This window comes from Entelurus aequoreus, linkage group LG05 (genome assembly GCF_033978785.1).
Source record: "Entelurus aequoreus isolate RoL-2023_Sb linkage group LG05, RoL_Eaeq_v1.1, whole genome shotgun sequence".
Taxonomy (NCBI): Eukaryota; Metazoa; Chordata; class Actinopteri; order Syngnathiformes; family Syngnathidae; genus Entelurus; species Entelurus aequoreus.
In genome coordinates this window covers 71,505,496-71,522,607 of record NC_084735.1, presented here as the reverse complement: position 1 = coordinate 71,522,607, position 17,112 = coordinate 71,505,496, and the positions used below count along the sequence as shown (strand labels likewise).

The 17,112-nt window shown below is 40.3% G+C and overlaps 2 protein-coding genes across 5 annotated transcripts in view; both read right to left on the bottom strand.

The window, feature by feature from the left end:
- Positions 1-139: 139 nt before the first annotated feature.
- ncbp3 (nuclear cap binding subunit 3) lies at positions 140-14,906 on the bottom strand. The gene is made up of 13 exons (XM_062048818.1): positions 14,655-14,906; positions 9,547-9,612; positions 9,376-9,481; positions 9,169-9,294; positions 8,981-9,100; positions 8,785-8,915; positions 4,413-4,521; positions 4,227-4,326; positions 4,023-4,132; positions 3,374-3,680; positions 1,559-1,707; positions 1,312-1,491; positions 140-1,030 (listed from the first exon to the last, which is right to left on the bottom strand). The coding sequence occupies exons 1-13, from the start codon at positions 14,835-14,837 to the stop codon at positions 741-743; spliced, it is 1,977 nt and encodes a 658-aa protein (XP_061904802.1). The 5' UTR covers positions 14,838-14,906; the 3' UTR covers positions 140-740.
- A 308-nt stretch (positions 14,907-15,214) lies between these two features.
- Positions 15,215-17,112, bottom strand: part of LOC133650982 (rap1 GTPase-activating protein 2-like) — a 44,134-nt gene continuing 42,236 nt past the window's right edge. For all 4 annotated transcript variants that reach the window (XM_062048811.1, XM_062048812.1, XM_062048813.1 and 1 more), the window contains one exon: positions 15,215-16,230. The gene's annotated coding sequence lies outside the window, so the exon portion shown is untranslated. The remainder of the gene's footprint in view (positions 16,231-17,112) is intronic.

The window sequence follows — 17,112 nt, the reverse complement described above, 5'->3', positions numbered from 1 at the left end:
TTTACCAATCTCACCAAAACTAAGTGAAAGACAAATATAATAATTTTATGATCGAAAAATGATTTTGGTTTGCTGTAAGAAAATTGAACAAAGTTACTGAGTGACCAAATCATGTTTGAATCCCAGACATCACAAACGGTTCAGCAAAGTCTTCATTATTTTAATGGGTTGATTACTATCAATTGTAAGATGATTAAACAACAACCTGCTTTGATAAAGCTGCAATTTGCAGTAAAGACAAACAAGAGTCTTGTGATGGCAAGATGTCCTTCAGACGTGATGTGGAGAAGAAAATGAAGCTTTATCATGTGTGCAACAACTGAGGAAAGTTGCCTTATTTTGGTATTATTTTACAAATAAAGTAAACAAGGTCCCACTTGAGAAGCTGCAGTCAGTAATGTTTCACAGGTGTGGGTAAATGATTATCTTATCAAAAGGTTTACAGCTTTTTGTCATCAAGACGAACGCAATGGGAATGTTTCTGCGCTGAAAACGTCATGTTCCATCAATGTTTCCTGTACAAAGTGATTTCAACATACAAAAAAGTAAAGTTGAAATGTCAGCCTAAACAAATATTGAATGTTTCTTATTAAAATAAACACAAAAACAACACATTACAGAAAGGCCAGGGATGAACCTCAGATGTCCAGAGGGAGGAGCGGTCCAGAGCCTACTAAGTAATCCATCCATGAACAGGTTTTTCAAACTTTTAATCGGGTTTTCACACCCCAGCATCCATTTCAAGCGTCCGAGTCCTCACTGCTGTCTCGGCTGATCTCAATCTGCAACGACGGCAAGTTGTCCAGCCGACTCTTTTTAATTTTGTGAGTAAGCCGCTCCTGCTTTTGTTTGATCATGGCACCCCACATCTTCTGCAGCGTCGAGTCGTCCTCTTCCTCGCCTTCTTCCCCCTCTTCACCTCCCTTTTTTGAATCTCCCCTGTGTCTCCGCGAGGACGAAAAAAGGCCTGAAGACCCGCTGCTACCGACGCTGTTGTTGTCAGCGGAGCCCAGTCGACTCCATAGGCTGCCTGGAAATAAAACAGGGTAGGGGTTACACAAAATGAGCCTAAACTGCTGCAGAAATTGGTGACATGTGAATTTAAGAATATACATTAAGTTGTTTTTATAAAGTGCAGATAATTTCTAATATGACACATATATCTTCTAGAAAATAACATGTTTTATAGTCTTTGGCTATTTTCCAGTGTCCTCCATTAGGCCTCCATTAAACAAATAAAAACTCACTTTAACTCAAAATCTTGGCAGAGTATGAATCATTTACAAGTGTAACACACGGTCATGTCCTTACTTGTTTTTCTGTCTTTGGATGACTTGGAGGAGAGACCTTCGTCCCGTGTAACTGCACCGAGTCGGCGGTGCACGTCTCTGATTGGTTCTCTGGCGGGGGGTGTGTCTCTTGGGGAGATAGGGGAGGGAGAGCGCTGCCTGTCCGGAGAGAACCGCCTCTTACCGAGCCGCTGCCGTACATCTAAATATAAAACAGGGAAAAAAAATGTCAGTGTGCTATATAAAAAGTTTAATTGTTACGAGCGAACCTGTCTTCCCGCTGGTCACCGGTGGGAGGTGCGGTCTCTGTTGAGACTGCCCTTGTCGTTTCTCCTCAAGAAGCTGCCTCACGTCGGTCATCTTGCTGGGTGACGGGGATTTAGGCCTGCTTTGCGATGCAGATTCTCCTACCCGGTTCCTGCATGGGGGTCAATTGAAATAATTAGATGATACTAGCTGGAACATCGCAATGCCAAAACAAAATATACCCCTAAAAAGCAGTCCTTATGTTATGAACTGCAGTATGGATAATCATTTCAATCATTTTAAGCATGTTCACCTTCTACCTTGTGGATGGACATATTACACCTTACCATGTGGGTTCCAACTCCTAATGCAAGTTGACTCAGGCTGTAAGCATTAATAGATTATTTCTAGAGGTGCAACAATTGATCGATATATCAATAGATCGATTTATAGTCCCAACTTTCAAGTATATCGATCTGTGCTCGGCCAGTTTGCCTTCCTGAAGAGCTGCATCGATCCAGGATTGTTTTAAAAGAGAATCGATCAATTTGATCAATACTAGAAATAGGAGAACACTGGATTTGAACGGCAGACTTAACATGAAGTTTAACTCTTTTAATAATAAAAGACGTTAAACGTTAAGTCTATTTTGCCCGGCGGTGGTCGTCAAAGGTCCTAAACGCCACAAGACAATAGCGTAATATCTCTGGAATGTTTGTATGTTTGACTCCCTGAGTTTGTTACCGCTTGTTAAGCGTCTAAGAGTGTATATCCAACCGACTCTCTCCTTCTCCACTGCAGGGCATTTCATATCATAAATTACAACAAGACCTTTCAGATACAGCACAATTGCAAAACCCACAACGAAGACAAAATGACACAACACAATAATAAAGCCGCAACACAACTTTAAGCCACAAAAGACGCAACCGACAAAACGGAAGTGACAGCGGTGCAAGGCAGATACTGAATGGCCATGTCGGGGAACCTTATTTATTTACCTGGTATATCTACTGTTAAGATGTTGGTTACTGTAGTTTCTTTTAATGTGCTTGAATGTGGAAAAGGTGAGAAAAAAAAGGATTTCTCTTGTTAATTCAACCTGAAGTGTTGGTTGCACCTAATTCAATAAAGATGTGAATGCATGTACCTGCTTGTTTGTATCCATAATTCCCTGACAAGAAATAACAGGAATAGAGGAAACTTCACCTGCAGTGTCCAATATCCAGTATGTATTTCACAGTCACACTGGTTGATTTTTTTTTGCTAAAATGTTACTGACATTTTTCATCTCACTGAATCATTTTAGATCGTATCGTAATAAAATGAGCAAAAATTAGCAACGACAAAGATCGAATCGAATCGTTACACTACTAATTCATTGTAATAGAAAAAAAGCTTTGATTTATACTCTGTTTCTTCGATTAATTGTTTAATAAGTGTAACTAATGAAAATGTATAAATTCAGGCCATATGGAGTGCCCAGAATCTTAAACACGCAGACATAGTTTCCCTTCGGCCACTGCCGAACACACATTTTTTTAACACACATGATAAAAAGTGCAAATCGAATGAATGGGAACGTATATTTATTGGAAAAAAAAGAATAAAAGTTATGGCACGTATACAAGTTCATTAAAACAATTTTCCCCAAAAATACGCAGTGGGGCTATAAAGCGTTTTAACCGATTACCCAATCATCTGAACAAACTAACAGATTACTCGTTGCAGCCCTAAAGCCGACTGTAATGAAAGTTAAAAAATGATTTGATATTGTTAGCTATAGTTTTTGTTCAATCATGGTATCAAACGAGAACACAACGGGATGCATGACTCACCGAATGCTCTTTAGCTGTGACTCCAATTCGTCGGCGTACATAGTCATCTTCTTGCTCTTCTTCGGCGACGGCGTGGAGATCATCTTCAGCTCCAGGTCGTAGTCCATCTCATCCGATTCGGACCAGGGCGACGGGGAACGCTCCACCCTGCTACGAACTCCCAAGCGTGTGGCGACACCCCCACGATCTCCCCTCTCCTTGTACTCGACCACCCGGTCGTCTGAGTCCATGTCCTCGTCCCCCTGTTCTTCATCCTCTTCTTCCTCCTCCTCCTCGATGGGCTCCTCAGGCAGATTGACCAGGTCAGCTGAAGAGGGGGTAGTGGTGGTGGGGTGGGGTGGGGGGGGTCAGTTGGAAAGACAATTCTCTTATGAACATGCTTGTATGCAAAAACAACAGGACAAACTTTCATATCATGCCATGTTTTTATAGCAGTTCCTCTGAGGCTGTGTGTGTTTTTAGTTTGGCCTTGCGGGTAAATGCTCTCATGGGAGATATATTGCCCGTGAGCCACACTGGCTGCTTACCTCTGATTTACAATTTCAAACAGGGATCCTGCAAAAAAGCTACAACATGGCCTGATGCTTCAAACTGAAACTACTCAGCTGCTCTTCAAACATGCACATAAGTTTGTTTTTTGTGTTTTTACCAGAGTGGCGGTGTGTGTACGGCGGCGTGTGTCCCATGCTGTCTCCTATTAGAGGTGTTTTACTCTTAATGACGTCTCTCTGGATTCGTTTGTTGTGAAACCTTCTCTTCCTAGGGGTGAAAAATCACATGTAAGATACACCTACTATTAAAGTTGCTGGATTATTTGGAAAGGTCTTAGATTTGGTGATACGGTTTCACCCACCAAGAGTTGCTGAGGATCCCCTTCATGCCGCCGTAGTTTGGGTTCCCGTACTTCATGTAGTATCGACTGCGCCGGGCGGCACCTAGCTCCTTCTTATCGTCTGAAAAGGAGGGAAAAAATATATATTTACTCATTCTTAAGATTGTATTGCAATATCCTAGTGGCAAAATGATATGTGAGAAAGACCTTCTGTGGCAAAGCGCAGGAAGAGTTTGTTTCCTTTGAAGGGTTTGGTCGCAGGACGCAAGTCGTTCCTCAGAAGAGACTCTCTCTCGTCCACTGACAGGATGGCCGCCTTACAAAGAGTATTCATGGACACCATTAGTGTTCACTCCTCTGTGTCCCAAAGAAAATAACATGCTCCAAGTTGTTGCCTACAGGAAACCGTCATTAACTGTACATGTAGGCCTGGGCAGTGAATCAATTAATTGAACAATAAATGAACTCAATAACTTTGCCTTCATCAATAAATTGCCATGTCCGTGTGTGTTTATTTTCGTATCTTGCTTTTAAACAAGGTGCAAGAGGGTTAATGCTGTGCATCTATCTCAGCAACTGAGCATGTTTATTTAATAGCAGAATTAAATGAACGAGTGAACGCTTTTGCCAGTCATTCACATCTTAAGTCTCAATGGGCCGAGGCGGGACAGCTAGACCTCACTCACAGGATGCACAGAGAGCACCTCACTAGACGTGACTCGCTAGTGAGAAGCACCACTTGGTACCAAATATTAGGAAGAAAAAGGATGATTGCAAAGCTAAATGTCCGGTGTGGGAATATTTCGGTGTCAAACAAGTGAGCAAGATGAGCCCATCGAGACGGACGGGAAAAAAACAAAAAAAAACTGTTACTGAGGAAGATATAGCATGATTCGGTAAGAGAAGCACAAGCATGTTATGTTTTACTTAAACTCTAAAATAAAGATATAATTGAGGCAGCAAACTAATCAAAACTCATCAAGTACACTCTCAAACAATTCCAAAACACTTGTTGATAAGTCTCCAAAACATGCTGAGATTTAGGCCGTGTCCACACGAACACGGAGAGTTTCAAAAACACATATTAGGGGTTAAAACAAACTCCATCCACACAAGTGTAGTTTCAAAACTGTCTATGTCTACACACAAACGCATACACCTGCTGTCATGCACATTTTGTCCAATCAGAAGCCTGAAAAAAGCAGCCACTTCTGACTTGGCATTACAACTCCTAATATGTTTATTTGTATATACTTTAGACGTACAATGACATGTACATTATCTTTAAAGCCAGCCTGCACGTACACGGAGCCCTGAGAAAATTATTAAAGAGCGAATGCACGCCTGTGCTGCTGAAACCCAACACTCATAGAATTATAACATGTTCAGCAACATGCTGATGTATTAGATGTGCAGTGACGTGTACATTATTTCTAAAATCAGCACGCACTAACGAGCCAAAGAAACCCTTTTGCATGTTTAAGTGCCTATATAAAGCGCACAGACATGCGTGTACCGCTGCATAACCCTTGGGGAATTATAAAGCATTTAATCATCGATTTGCTGCAGAGATGGTTGTGATATGGTACATGTGTAATGAAGTGTATATTGTCTTTAACATCAGTACACACTACAAGGATGACGTTACATCATGTCTTTTTAAGTTGCTTGGTCGCTTTTTTCGCGTGTGAACGGTCGCGCCCAGCTCCATCTACAAAAATGGAAGCAAGACACGTAAGTTAACTTCATTAAATGTCGTTAAACAAGGACAAAAACATAAGATAATGTGAAACTTGTCCTATGACAGAGCAAAAAGTCTTGCTTGTCAAAGTTGTCCCATCAGTTGGCGGTTTGACAGCTGACTATCATTAGCGCCGGCGGGAGTATCGCAAAGCCCATTTTGATGTGTCTTTTTCATTAATGTTGAGTGAAAAGAGCAGCATGTTTACATTCAAATATACATTAAGTCCTCTTATAGTGTGTTTAAAGCCAGTAAGGCAGTGTTGTTGAGCTTGGGAATGACAGCGCACAACCGTGACGTCATCACAAATCTCCGTTTGTGCCGTGTACACGCATACGCTAAGCGGAGAATTTTGGAACTCTACACTTTGGCCAGCGTTTGTAAAAGTCTGCGTTTTTAAAGACAAAAGTATGTGTCTGCGTGTGGACAAGAGGCCTAAATGCAGAGATAAGTATGCGTTTATTAAGTATCTGTGTTTGTGTGGATATGGCCTTAGTTTTAAGGAGGCCTTAATATGCAAAATCAACTTTTCTTACCTACTGGTACCTGTTTTTGTGTATTTAGGATAAATAGGTCCATTAACTCCGAAAATTGGAAATCAAAATATGGAATTTTGAGTAGCTAGTGACGTATTTGCTTCTTGTTAGGGGTATCTCCATTTAAAGGCCTACTGAAACCCACTACTACCGACCACGCAGTCTGATAGTTTATACTGTATATCAATGATGAAATCTTAACATTGCAACACATGCCAATACGGCCGGGTTATATTACTAAAGTGCAATTTTAAATTTTGCGCAAAATATCCTACTGAAAACATCTCGGTATGATGACGCCTGCGCGTGACGTCACGGATTGTAGAGGACATTTTGGGACAGCATTGTGGCCAGCTATTAAGTCGTTTGTTTTCATCGCAAAATTCCACAGTATTCTGGACATCTGTGTTGGTGAATCTTTTGCAATTTGTTCAATGAACCATGGAGACAGCAAAGAAGAAAGCTGTAGGTGGGAAGCGGTGTATTTCGGCCGGCTGCAGCAACACAAACACATAGCCGGTGTTTCATTGTTTATATTCCCGAAAGATGACAGTCAAGCTTTACCATTGGCCTGTGGAGAACTGGGACAACAGAGACTCTTACCAGGAGGACTTTGAGTTGGATAGGCAGACGCGGTACCGTGAGTATGCAACCAGAATGTTGCCATAAGCATTTTGTTTAATTTGTATGTGTAACGCAGTACGCAGCTGCGGCTTCCAAACATTTGATCGCTTGCCCGTACGTGCGTGCCGCTATGTGCATGTCACGTACGTAACTTTGGGGAAATACTTTGGGGAGGTGAACGGTACTTTGGGCTGTGGGATTGAGTGTGTTGTGCGGGTGTTTGATTTGTATTGGTGGGTTATATGGACGGGAGGGGGGAGGTGTTTGTGATGCGGGATTAATTTGTGGCATATTAAATATAAGCCTGGTTGTGTTGTGGCTAATATAGTATATATATGTCTTGTGTTTATTTACTGTTTTAGTAATTCCCAGCTAAATATCAGGTCCCACCCGCCTCTCACAGCATCTTCCCTATCTGAATCGCTTCCACTGCCCTCTAGTCCTTCACTCTCACTTTCCTCATCCACAAATCTTTCATCCTCGCTCAAATGAATGGGGAAATCGTCGCTTTCTCGGTCCGAATCGCTCTCGCTGCTGGTGGCCATGATTGCAAACAATGTGCAGATGTGAGGAGCTCCACAACCTGTGACGTCACGCGCATATCGTCTGCTACTTCCGGTACAGGCAAGGCTTTTTTATCAGCGACCAAAAGTTGCGAACTTTATCGTCGTTGTTCTCTACTAAATCCTTTCAGCAAAAATATGGCAATATCGCGAAATTATCAAGTATGACATAGAATGGACCTGCAATCCCCATTTAAATAAGAAAATCGCATTTCAGTAGGCCTTTAAAGGGTAGAGATTCACCCGAGAAGCTTTGCGCGAGTCCGCCATTGTAGTCACTAAGTTCCTTATTTTTCACTATCCTCTTGTTGTGGGGCAGACTGGCGCATGCATGGAAATGCACCCTCTGCTGTTTCCATTTGTAATACAAAGTAGCGTATAGTTCTAACTTATCTCTGTCAGTAGACTCGATATAGAAGCGCTAAAAACTACAACATGGCTGACAGGGTGGAGGCACGTAAATATGACAACCCACAAAACGGCACAGGCCAAAGAACTGGGCAGAAAGTGGCTTGAAAACTATCTGTAAAACAAAGACCAAAGAGCCACCGTTACGTGTTATGTAGACCACAAAGTGTTTTAAATGTATTAAAAAATCATAAGACTGCTTTAAGCTCCTTCTTACTTTTGTTTATTTTTTTAAATCTTACTAAGAAGTGTCTTTTTTATTATATTATTTATGTTGTGGTCTTTCAGTGATTGTATTTATTAGCATTTTTTAAACAAAAAAATATATATCTTTGATGCTGTGACTTGATTGCAGGTTTAGCAACAACTGTATTAAGAACTGCACTTTACCATTTCTTTTGAAAAAAAAAGTTATTTTTTTTGTTATCCATTTTAAATATATAAGGCTCACTTTCATTATATTCTGTGAAAATGACTGATTAGATGAAGTTATTTTTCTCTTCTTTTCAATAAAGACATTTCAAAATAATACATTTTAGTGCCGTAATTATAATACCATATTGTGATACCAAAAAATTGTGATATTTTTGCCTAAGGTTAGTCTCTCATATCGGCCCATACCTACTTGTATGACAGTTAATGATGTTAAAATGTTATTAAAATAATTACGTAGCCTACATCTTTAAGTAATCTCATTAATCTTTTACCTGACCGGCCTCCACTTTGGTCTTTTCCTCCCCGTCGCTATCCTTTGCAATCTCCTCGGTACTCTTCTTTGCCTCATTCACCTCCCCCTCTTCATCATTGTCCTCGTCATCTGACCCTTGATCTTGATGATCTGCGAATACACCAGACATGTTCTTCCTCGTTCTGGTTTGGCTAATTGTTACCCTCCCTTATTACCTTTGCTGGGCTTGCCCGTCTGAGTGGCGGTATCTGTGGCCGCCACATCCGGGTCAGGCATCCTGCTGGTGTTAATGAAAGCTCTGGTGGCTGTGTCATCATCCAGCCAAACCACGTTGCCTAGGAGACCAGCAGGTATTCGTTTGGCTATAAGGGTGTGGAGCAGACGGGGCCAGGAGCGTACTCACAGGAAGTGTCATCGATCCATTCGATGTGCGCGGGGGGGTATTCCTTAAAATACCCAAACACGTCCTGGGTGCTCATGTCATCAACGCCCGTGATGTAGAGGGCCTCTAATCGCACGTTGGGGATCGCTGAAGGCAGATTCACAAAACAAGATCGTCAATAGCACCTCAAGATTGTGGCGGCCAGATGAAAGCACCGCCTCCTCTTACCTTTCTTTATAGCATCCTTGTCCAGGAAAACGTTTCGTTGAATGGTGCTCACTTCGCCGTGGAAGTGGAAGCGCCGCGCTCGCTTCTCTTTTTTCTCGATGGCTTCCTAGACACAACCAAAGTGTCAAACGGCGCTGCACACAGGGGGTATACATGTAGAGCATTGTTCACCTTGGAATTAACGTCAATGCCGGTGATGAAAGCTCCAGCTTTGTTCTCGTAACGCCTGCTAGTATCCTACAACCACAGAGAAAGAGCAGTCTGTTGTTTCCGAATAGAAAACACAAGTCAATGATAATGAGAACTTCCATGAACAAAAATAAGTAAATCACGTCAGCACAGCTCGTACTCTGTAACATTAGAAACATTTTGGCAGAACATACTGTATATCCTGCAGACGGTAAAAGTTAGGCATTCAAAAATAAAAGTATGCGGTGAAAACATGGCGGTGCATCGTTGTCAATGGTGACAGGGGCCTGACAATTCTTTCGTCCAACCACTGCAATTGAGAAAATTAGTGCGAAGGAGAAAAAGTGGATGACTGAATCAGAGAAAAAAAGGTTAAATATATGTTGTACCGTAAGCAGTCATACCGGCGAGTCTGTCCGCATCACACAAGCTGCAGCCAGTGTCCGCGGCATGCAGTCACAAACATCCAAAAGATGAACATTTCTCCATTAAAATATAAAGAAGACGCTGCCATGACGTTTTTCAGTTTGTTCTTTCTCCTAAACTAGGGGTCCCCAAACTACAGCCTGACAGCGTTTAAAATCCAGCCCGCGGGAAGCCCCAAGTTTAAAAAAAAAAATATATATGTATTTTTAAATACTTTTTTTTTATTTTAAATCTGTCCTTTCTAATCCATTTTCTACCGCTTACTCTCAGGGTCTCCTAGCCACTCACCAACACACACACACGGCCCGGCCCCCGCCAATTTTTTTTAACCCAATGCGGCCCCTGAGTCAAAAAATTTGGGCACCCCTGTCCTAAACCAACAAACTGGACGGTTGAGCATTACCTTTGGTAAACAAACACAGTCTACTGTCAAATCTAACCTCTCCGGTCCCTCACTTAAATCAAATGTAAATGTGCAACATAATCAACGATTTCCTAGTTTCTATTGTGACAAGACCACAGAGAAGCAGCCCATAGGAGACACTGCTCTCCAAAGTAAATGCTTAACAATATCACTACATTTTTTTTACAAAACTGCTGTAGTTATTCGTAGTATATGCTATTGTAATGTAATATATATATACATGTATATATATATATATCTGGGGTAAGCACATGCCATGACCGCCCTTGAATTTTTACTTGTTAATGGACTAGGGATGTAACAATAAACAGTATAATGATAAGTCGCGATAAAATTCCAGACGGTTAGTAATAGTCTAATTTTTGAATAACCGAAAAACTGTCATTTAATAATGCATTTTAGGCAACACGAAGTGGAACTGCACTTTTTTTGTTTATCATTTACAATCCCCATGTAGAGACAAGAACACATGTTTTAAATGTTTATGCATTGTAACTCCTAAAGAAACGTTAGCAAATGTCAGCTAACGGTTTTGTTTTTTTGTTTATCATTTACAATCATTATGTAAGACAAGAACACATATGTGTTAAATTTGTATTCATTGTAACTTGTAAAGAAACGTTAGCAAATGTCAGCTAACAGTGGAGCTAATGGGAGTTTATTTACTTTGCTTATAAAGCACTCTGAAAAACATCCAAAAGCAGACCGCTGTTTTATATACACAGTGTAAGTATATATGTAATGTAGTTATAGGCATATTTAAAATGACATGTAATTGTTATGTATTTTGCTCATTTTAAGCACTGTATTCATTTCACAGACCATCACAATCTTCGCGTTTCCCTTCAACAACAACAACAACTACTACTACTAGTACTCATAGCAAACGTCATGAGAGACAACAAAGATTACTTTGGGACAAATGATGGTCCAAAACCTTATATTTTTGAGCCTGAACATAAGCTACAAGTTGAGCTACAAGTTTTAGAAGCTGTGTGCTAAACAGATCCAGCTTTAGAGAAACACTAAGCATCATATAGCAGTATCGCTAAACAAGATATACAACCTAGAAACATAATGAAACAATCATGTTAATTTCTTCCCGTATAGATGAAGAATTAATCATAATCCTCACAAAGGTTTAAAAAACAAACAATTGTCTCCTTGTGTCTTTCTCGCCATCACCGGGTGTAAATTCGATGTCAAAGTAGACCAACTTCTCTGTTTATGGCCACAACCTTCTACTATCCAGGTAAGAGGCATAATTTATAATGTAGATATAACTTTTATCAACTCAGAGGCGATGCAGCGGCTCAGTGTGTTAATGTAGCTGCATAAGCTATAATTTGCTTTTTGGTGATCACGGCGCAACTAAAAGTTGTTTGTGTTAGCGCTTATATAATAACAATATTGCTAATACTTGGTTAATATTCAGGTCACGAGATGTAAAAAATGTAGTATTGTTGGCGATTTTTGGAGGTCTTTATGGTAAGAATAGTGTACTCCAATCGTTGCCCACCTCGTACTAATCACATTTTACAAATTAGAATATGCCAAACGAAAAACGTGTTCTTGTCTTACATAGGAATTGTGAATGATTCTAAAAACAGTGCAGTTCCCCTTTAAAGTCCCATTTGTCCAGAGAAATATATATAAATTAAAGCTGCAAGCAGCGATGGCCGGGACCGATTATTTACGCTGATGTTTCCTGCTTTCATCAGAAGGGTTCAATCTCTCTCCTGTGCTGGTTTGAAGCCGACACGACAAACGCGCTCAGAGGAGATAATGTTTGAAAAAAGGTGACCAGTTTTTACAAAACTTTTGTTTTGAAGGGGGAATTGCAAACTTCCTGTTGATTTTTGCTGGGTGTTGTCAATATATGAAATGTAGGTCTAAGTGAGACCTACATTGAGGTTTTTGTTTCATGTCTCTACGACATTCCTACTGGAAGTTACAGGCAGTTGCGTCTGTGTTTTCTTCCTAGGGGGCGCTAGAGCGCAATTTTGAGTTTTGGGGTTGTTGTTTTTTTATTAAATCGCAATTTTTGCCAGTCCTGATGTGTGTGTCCAGTTTGGTGAGTTTTGAAGCATGTTAAGGGTGTCAAATTATAGCTCAAAGAGGCAAAAGTGACTGTTTTTACAAAACTTTTGTTTTGAAGGGGGAATTGCAAACTTCCTGTTGATTTTTGCTGAAGGATGTCAGTGTATGAAATCTAGGTCTAAGTAAGACCTACATAGAGGTTTTTGTTTCATGTCTCTCCGACATTCCTAGTGGGAGTTACAGGCAGTTTTGTCTGTGTTTTCTTCCTAGGGGGCGCTAGAGCGCAATTTTGAGATTTGGGGCTAGGTTTTTTTATTTGATCGCAATTTTTGCCAGTCCTGATGTGTGTGTTAAATATGGTGAGTTTTGAAGCATGTTAAGGGGGTCAAATTACAGCTCAAAGACGTGGCGGTATAATAATAAAGAAATAATAAAACCTTACAATTACAATAGGGTCCTCTGTCCCAAGGGGACATTCGGTCCCTAAAAATATTTTATTCCCACTGCATCATCATTTTGAACAAAAGGAAATGAACACTGGTGCATATTTTGCATCCCTTAATTTGTGTCAATGTCTCACATTTTATTTTGATTTTGCAGCTCCTTTTTTAGAGCCCGTTCAAGATGAATTGCTATTTTCTTTAACAGAAAATAAAGGTTCTCATAACATATCATTAACCTCTGGTGTTAGTCACTCCCAAGTTTTGAACTGAGCTCACGTGCCAGCCAGTCAAATTTGAAAACAGCTAGATCAGGGGTGCCCATTACGTCGATCGCGAGCTACCGGTCGATCATAGCGGGGGTGTCAGTCGTTCGCCAGCCAGGCATGAAAAAAAAAGACCTAAAAATGAGCGATCATCAATCTTCACTATGACGTCACTTTCGTCACTTGATTGTCATTCACGGCACCTGATGGTCTTGTGAGATGACACTGATTGCAGCGAAATCATTATTAAGAAAAAATGACAGAGAAGAGTGCGTGGGTTCCCTCCGGGTACTCCGGCTTCCTCCCACCTCCAAAGACATGGCAACACTAAATTGGCCCTAGTGTGTGAATGTGAGTGTGAATATTGTTTGTCTATCTGTGTTGACCCTGTGATGAGGTGGCGACTTGTCCAGGGTGTACCCCGCCTCCCGCCCGATTGTAGCTGAGATAGGCTCCAGCGCCCCCTGTGACCCAGAAGGGAATAAGCGGTAGAAAATGGATGGATGGATGGACAGAGAAGAGGGTGAGAAACACTTTTTATTTCAATAGACTCTTGCGCCGTACCTGCTGTCAAAACCCTAAAGGCCGACTGCACCGTTCCTGTCTTCACAATAAAAGTGCTGCTTCAAGGATGAAACAGCAGGAGCCTGCGCTAACAAAATAAGAGTCTCAGGAAGCCAGAGCGCACACAATCTAGCAAGCTACGGAGTTTGCCGTCAATGTATTTCTTGTAAAGTGTATGAAAACGAGTATGGAAGCTGGACAAATAAGATGCCAAAAACCAACCACTTTCATGTGGTATTGGACAGAAATGAGGACTTTATTTCTCATCCATTTGAAAATGTGGACGTTATCAGCACTACTGTCTGATTCCAATCGATGCAAGTCATAAGGAAGAGAGGAATCTATATGTGTTAAACATGCTTGTATTATCATTAAACACCTTTAACTTGTTAACAAAAACGTCTCTTTTATAAATAAATCAATATAAATTATATATATGAATGAGGTAGATCCCCTCGACTTGGTCAATTGAAAAGTAGCTCGCCTGCAGAAAAAGTGTGGGCACCCCTGAGCTAGATAGTAGGTAGAGTAAGAAGTTGACTAACCTCGAAAACTTGCAAATACTAATAATCTTGCTAGTTTTGAGAAAGCCTACTAAGGGACACTTGGGAACACGGCAGATTCGACCTTCGTATGGTGCCTGGTCAGTCAAGACCGGGGGCTGGGTGTCTTTAGCATACACATTTCTATTGCGAGTTTGGTGGTAACTCCACGAGATGCTAACAGCAACAAGTGACAGAAACGCGCCAATTGCGCATTAAATTGGCTCAAACAATCCACCTCAAGATGCACTAGTGATGTTTAAAACGTCCCCGTTACTGTTCCCGAGCCGGGAGTCTCTTGTACCACAAGCCAGCTACCCTGCACCGCTCCCCGGGACTAAGAAGACACCAGCGCCGTGTCTGATCAGGCCCCAACCCGGACACTCACCGGCAGCAGCTCCTTCGGGGATCGGTTGACGGAGATGTCGTCGGCCTCCACTTCCCCCTCTTCCACCTCCATGGGTTCGGCCCCGCGGGTACCCCCGTCGGATTCGGAGTCCGACTCTGAGTCGGAGCGGTCGGAACCGCTGTCCGATTTCACCGATACCCGCGAGCTGCGCACCGCCGCCATGACACTGCTGCGAACAACGGCTGTTGCTGCGGTTGGTTGTTCCGTGGTGCTGCTTCTTCTTCGTTGGTGTTTGAATGTTGCGTTCAGGGATCGCGGGGAAATCGGGAGTAGCAAATTTCTTAGGTTAGCTCACATTAAACACAAAAGTGATTTACATTCAAAAATGTAATACAGTATTTTATAAATAAAATATATTTTAATCAAATTGTTTTAGTCAATGTTATTACGTTTTACTTCAATCAACTATTGGAAATCCTGTTTTTAGCCATACAATTGAACGTAACAATGACTATCATTATTTTCTTACTTTTATTGTTGCTTGGTTTGTATATATTTAAAAAAAATATTTTCCACAACGCATTTTGTATTCATGGAAATAAACAAGAACGTTTTTTTATTGACAGAAAATACACAAGATAAGAGAAACAATATATTGTGTCAGGATGAAAAGAAACTGGACAGAAACAAACATCATGCTACATTTGATCATCTCTTGAGATGGAGGACACAAATGCATGGACAGCATTCAGGAACATTAGAGACTTTGTGCTTTCAGTGCAAAGACAGCTAGATATTTTTAGCATAATTTATTGTACACATATAACACCTAGAAGCATTTTAGTGCAAAATCAAACATTTTATACCCCTTCTTTTGGTTTTTGCTTTAGACGACAGTTTAACATGTACAGTAGTTTTTGCATGATTTGCAGCACAGTGTCCAACAAGCGGATTCAAAATAAAGCCCAATGTTCATTGCAAATCAAGGTAATTAAATGTGGAAAATATTTATTTCTTTCAAATTTGTATTTGTACGTCTTGTTAAAGGAACTACATTTTAATTCTAAAAGACAAAAATATGGCCATTTGCCATGGGAAAGTGCTGCATATTTATGTTTGTATATTCTACACAAAAATAAAGTTTTCCACCTTCCTTTCTTGCCGTTATCCCTGATTATTCAATATAATGCATTAATCTATGGCAGTTTTACTGCTATTATCAATGAAAGTTGTATCTTATTTTTCACTTAAACACTTTTAATACAATTATAAGGTTCTGTGACTGTCCACTGATGTCATTTTTCAATGTAATCAAAAATCCCTCTTTTCCAGTTTACATTTCCCATGATGCAACTGGATAGGATCTTTGCTTGGACCTTTTCAACTTGGTCATCAGTTAATTTACTCGTCTTCAAACGGCTGAGGTGACGACGGCTATTTTGACATCATCAGAGTTTTTCCACACCTTAAAAACTCATAAAGTTGCCATTTCCGTGGACCAAAATACAATCTTTTAAAATTGATAGAATGATTCCAGCCACGTAGCAAACGTCTTAGCATGTGTGCTGTGTCTCTGTCCTTGTCTTCAGTGATGGTGGCTGGACACATTTAGGTTCTGAAAATTAGATGTCACAGTAAATGTCATTACCAAAAAGACATGGCATCTGAAAACTGATTTTTACAGTGGAGTTTAGGGAGAAAATATGCAAAAGTACCGGTATACTAAACTTTTGAACACTGACTTGAAAGGATGAGGAAATTACATATTACAATACAGATTATTTTGTAAATATTTTAAATAAAATCAAAATAATATTAATATTTTAATTCATTTATCTTCTTCTTTTTCTAGATGATGACAGCCCATTATATAACGGACCACGGCACATTCTAAAAATAGAATTATAGAAGGAAAACAACAACAGCAAAAGTGGACAAACAGAACAAAAAAGTGTATTTTAACAATAAATTGTTGAAATGTTGATGCTAATAACACAAAGCTGGCATGTAGGCTGTTTTTTCTTTAAATATATATAACCTTTTAGCATATTGCATTTGTATTTGCCTTTTTAACAAGATTATACACTACCCAGTACCTAAGAAACGATACCAGTACTCATACCATTTTTATGTACTTGTGTGTGTTAATAAATGTTCATTGTTTAATAACAAAATCACCTTTTTAATGTTACATTTAAAAATTAGCTGATTATGATAACTGTGCTGTCCAGTCTCATTTGCTAGTATTATAGAGTAGATATTACATGCATTTGCAATTCCAAAACGTTAGATGGCAAAAGTGCATAGGCTATGATGTGTTGCCAAGCTAGGAAGTAGCCTTTGACATGAAGCTGAATGTGCCAGTCTAGTCTTATGTTGAGCCCTACACAGTGTGTGTACTGTAAGTATTGCGCTTATTACACACTTGTTGTTTGATTGTAACATGCATCTTAGTTTGTAGTTTTCATTACATAATTTGGAGGTGTTAAAATTGCCA

Bases quoted from the DNA above. Each gene is read 5' to 3' on its own strand.
- ncbp3 (XM_062048818.1), bottom strand. From the start codon at position 14,837: ATGGCGGCGGTGCGCAGCTCGCGGGTATCGGTGAAATCGGACAGCGGT. The intron at 9,613-14,654 runs GTGAGTGTCCGG...CTGTGGTTGTAG, and splicing joins CCCCGAAGGAGCTGCTGCCG to GATACTAGCAGGCGTTACGA. The intron at 9,482-9,546 runs GTGAACAATGCT...GGTTGTGTCTAG, and splicing joins GCATTGACGTTAATTCCAAG to GAAGCCATCGAGAAAAAAGA.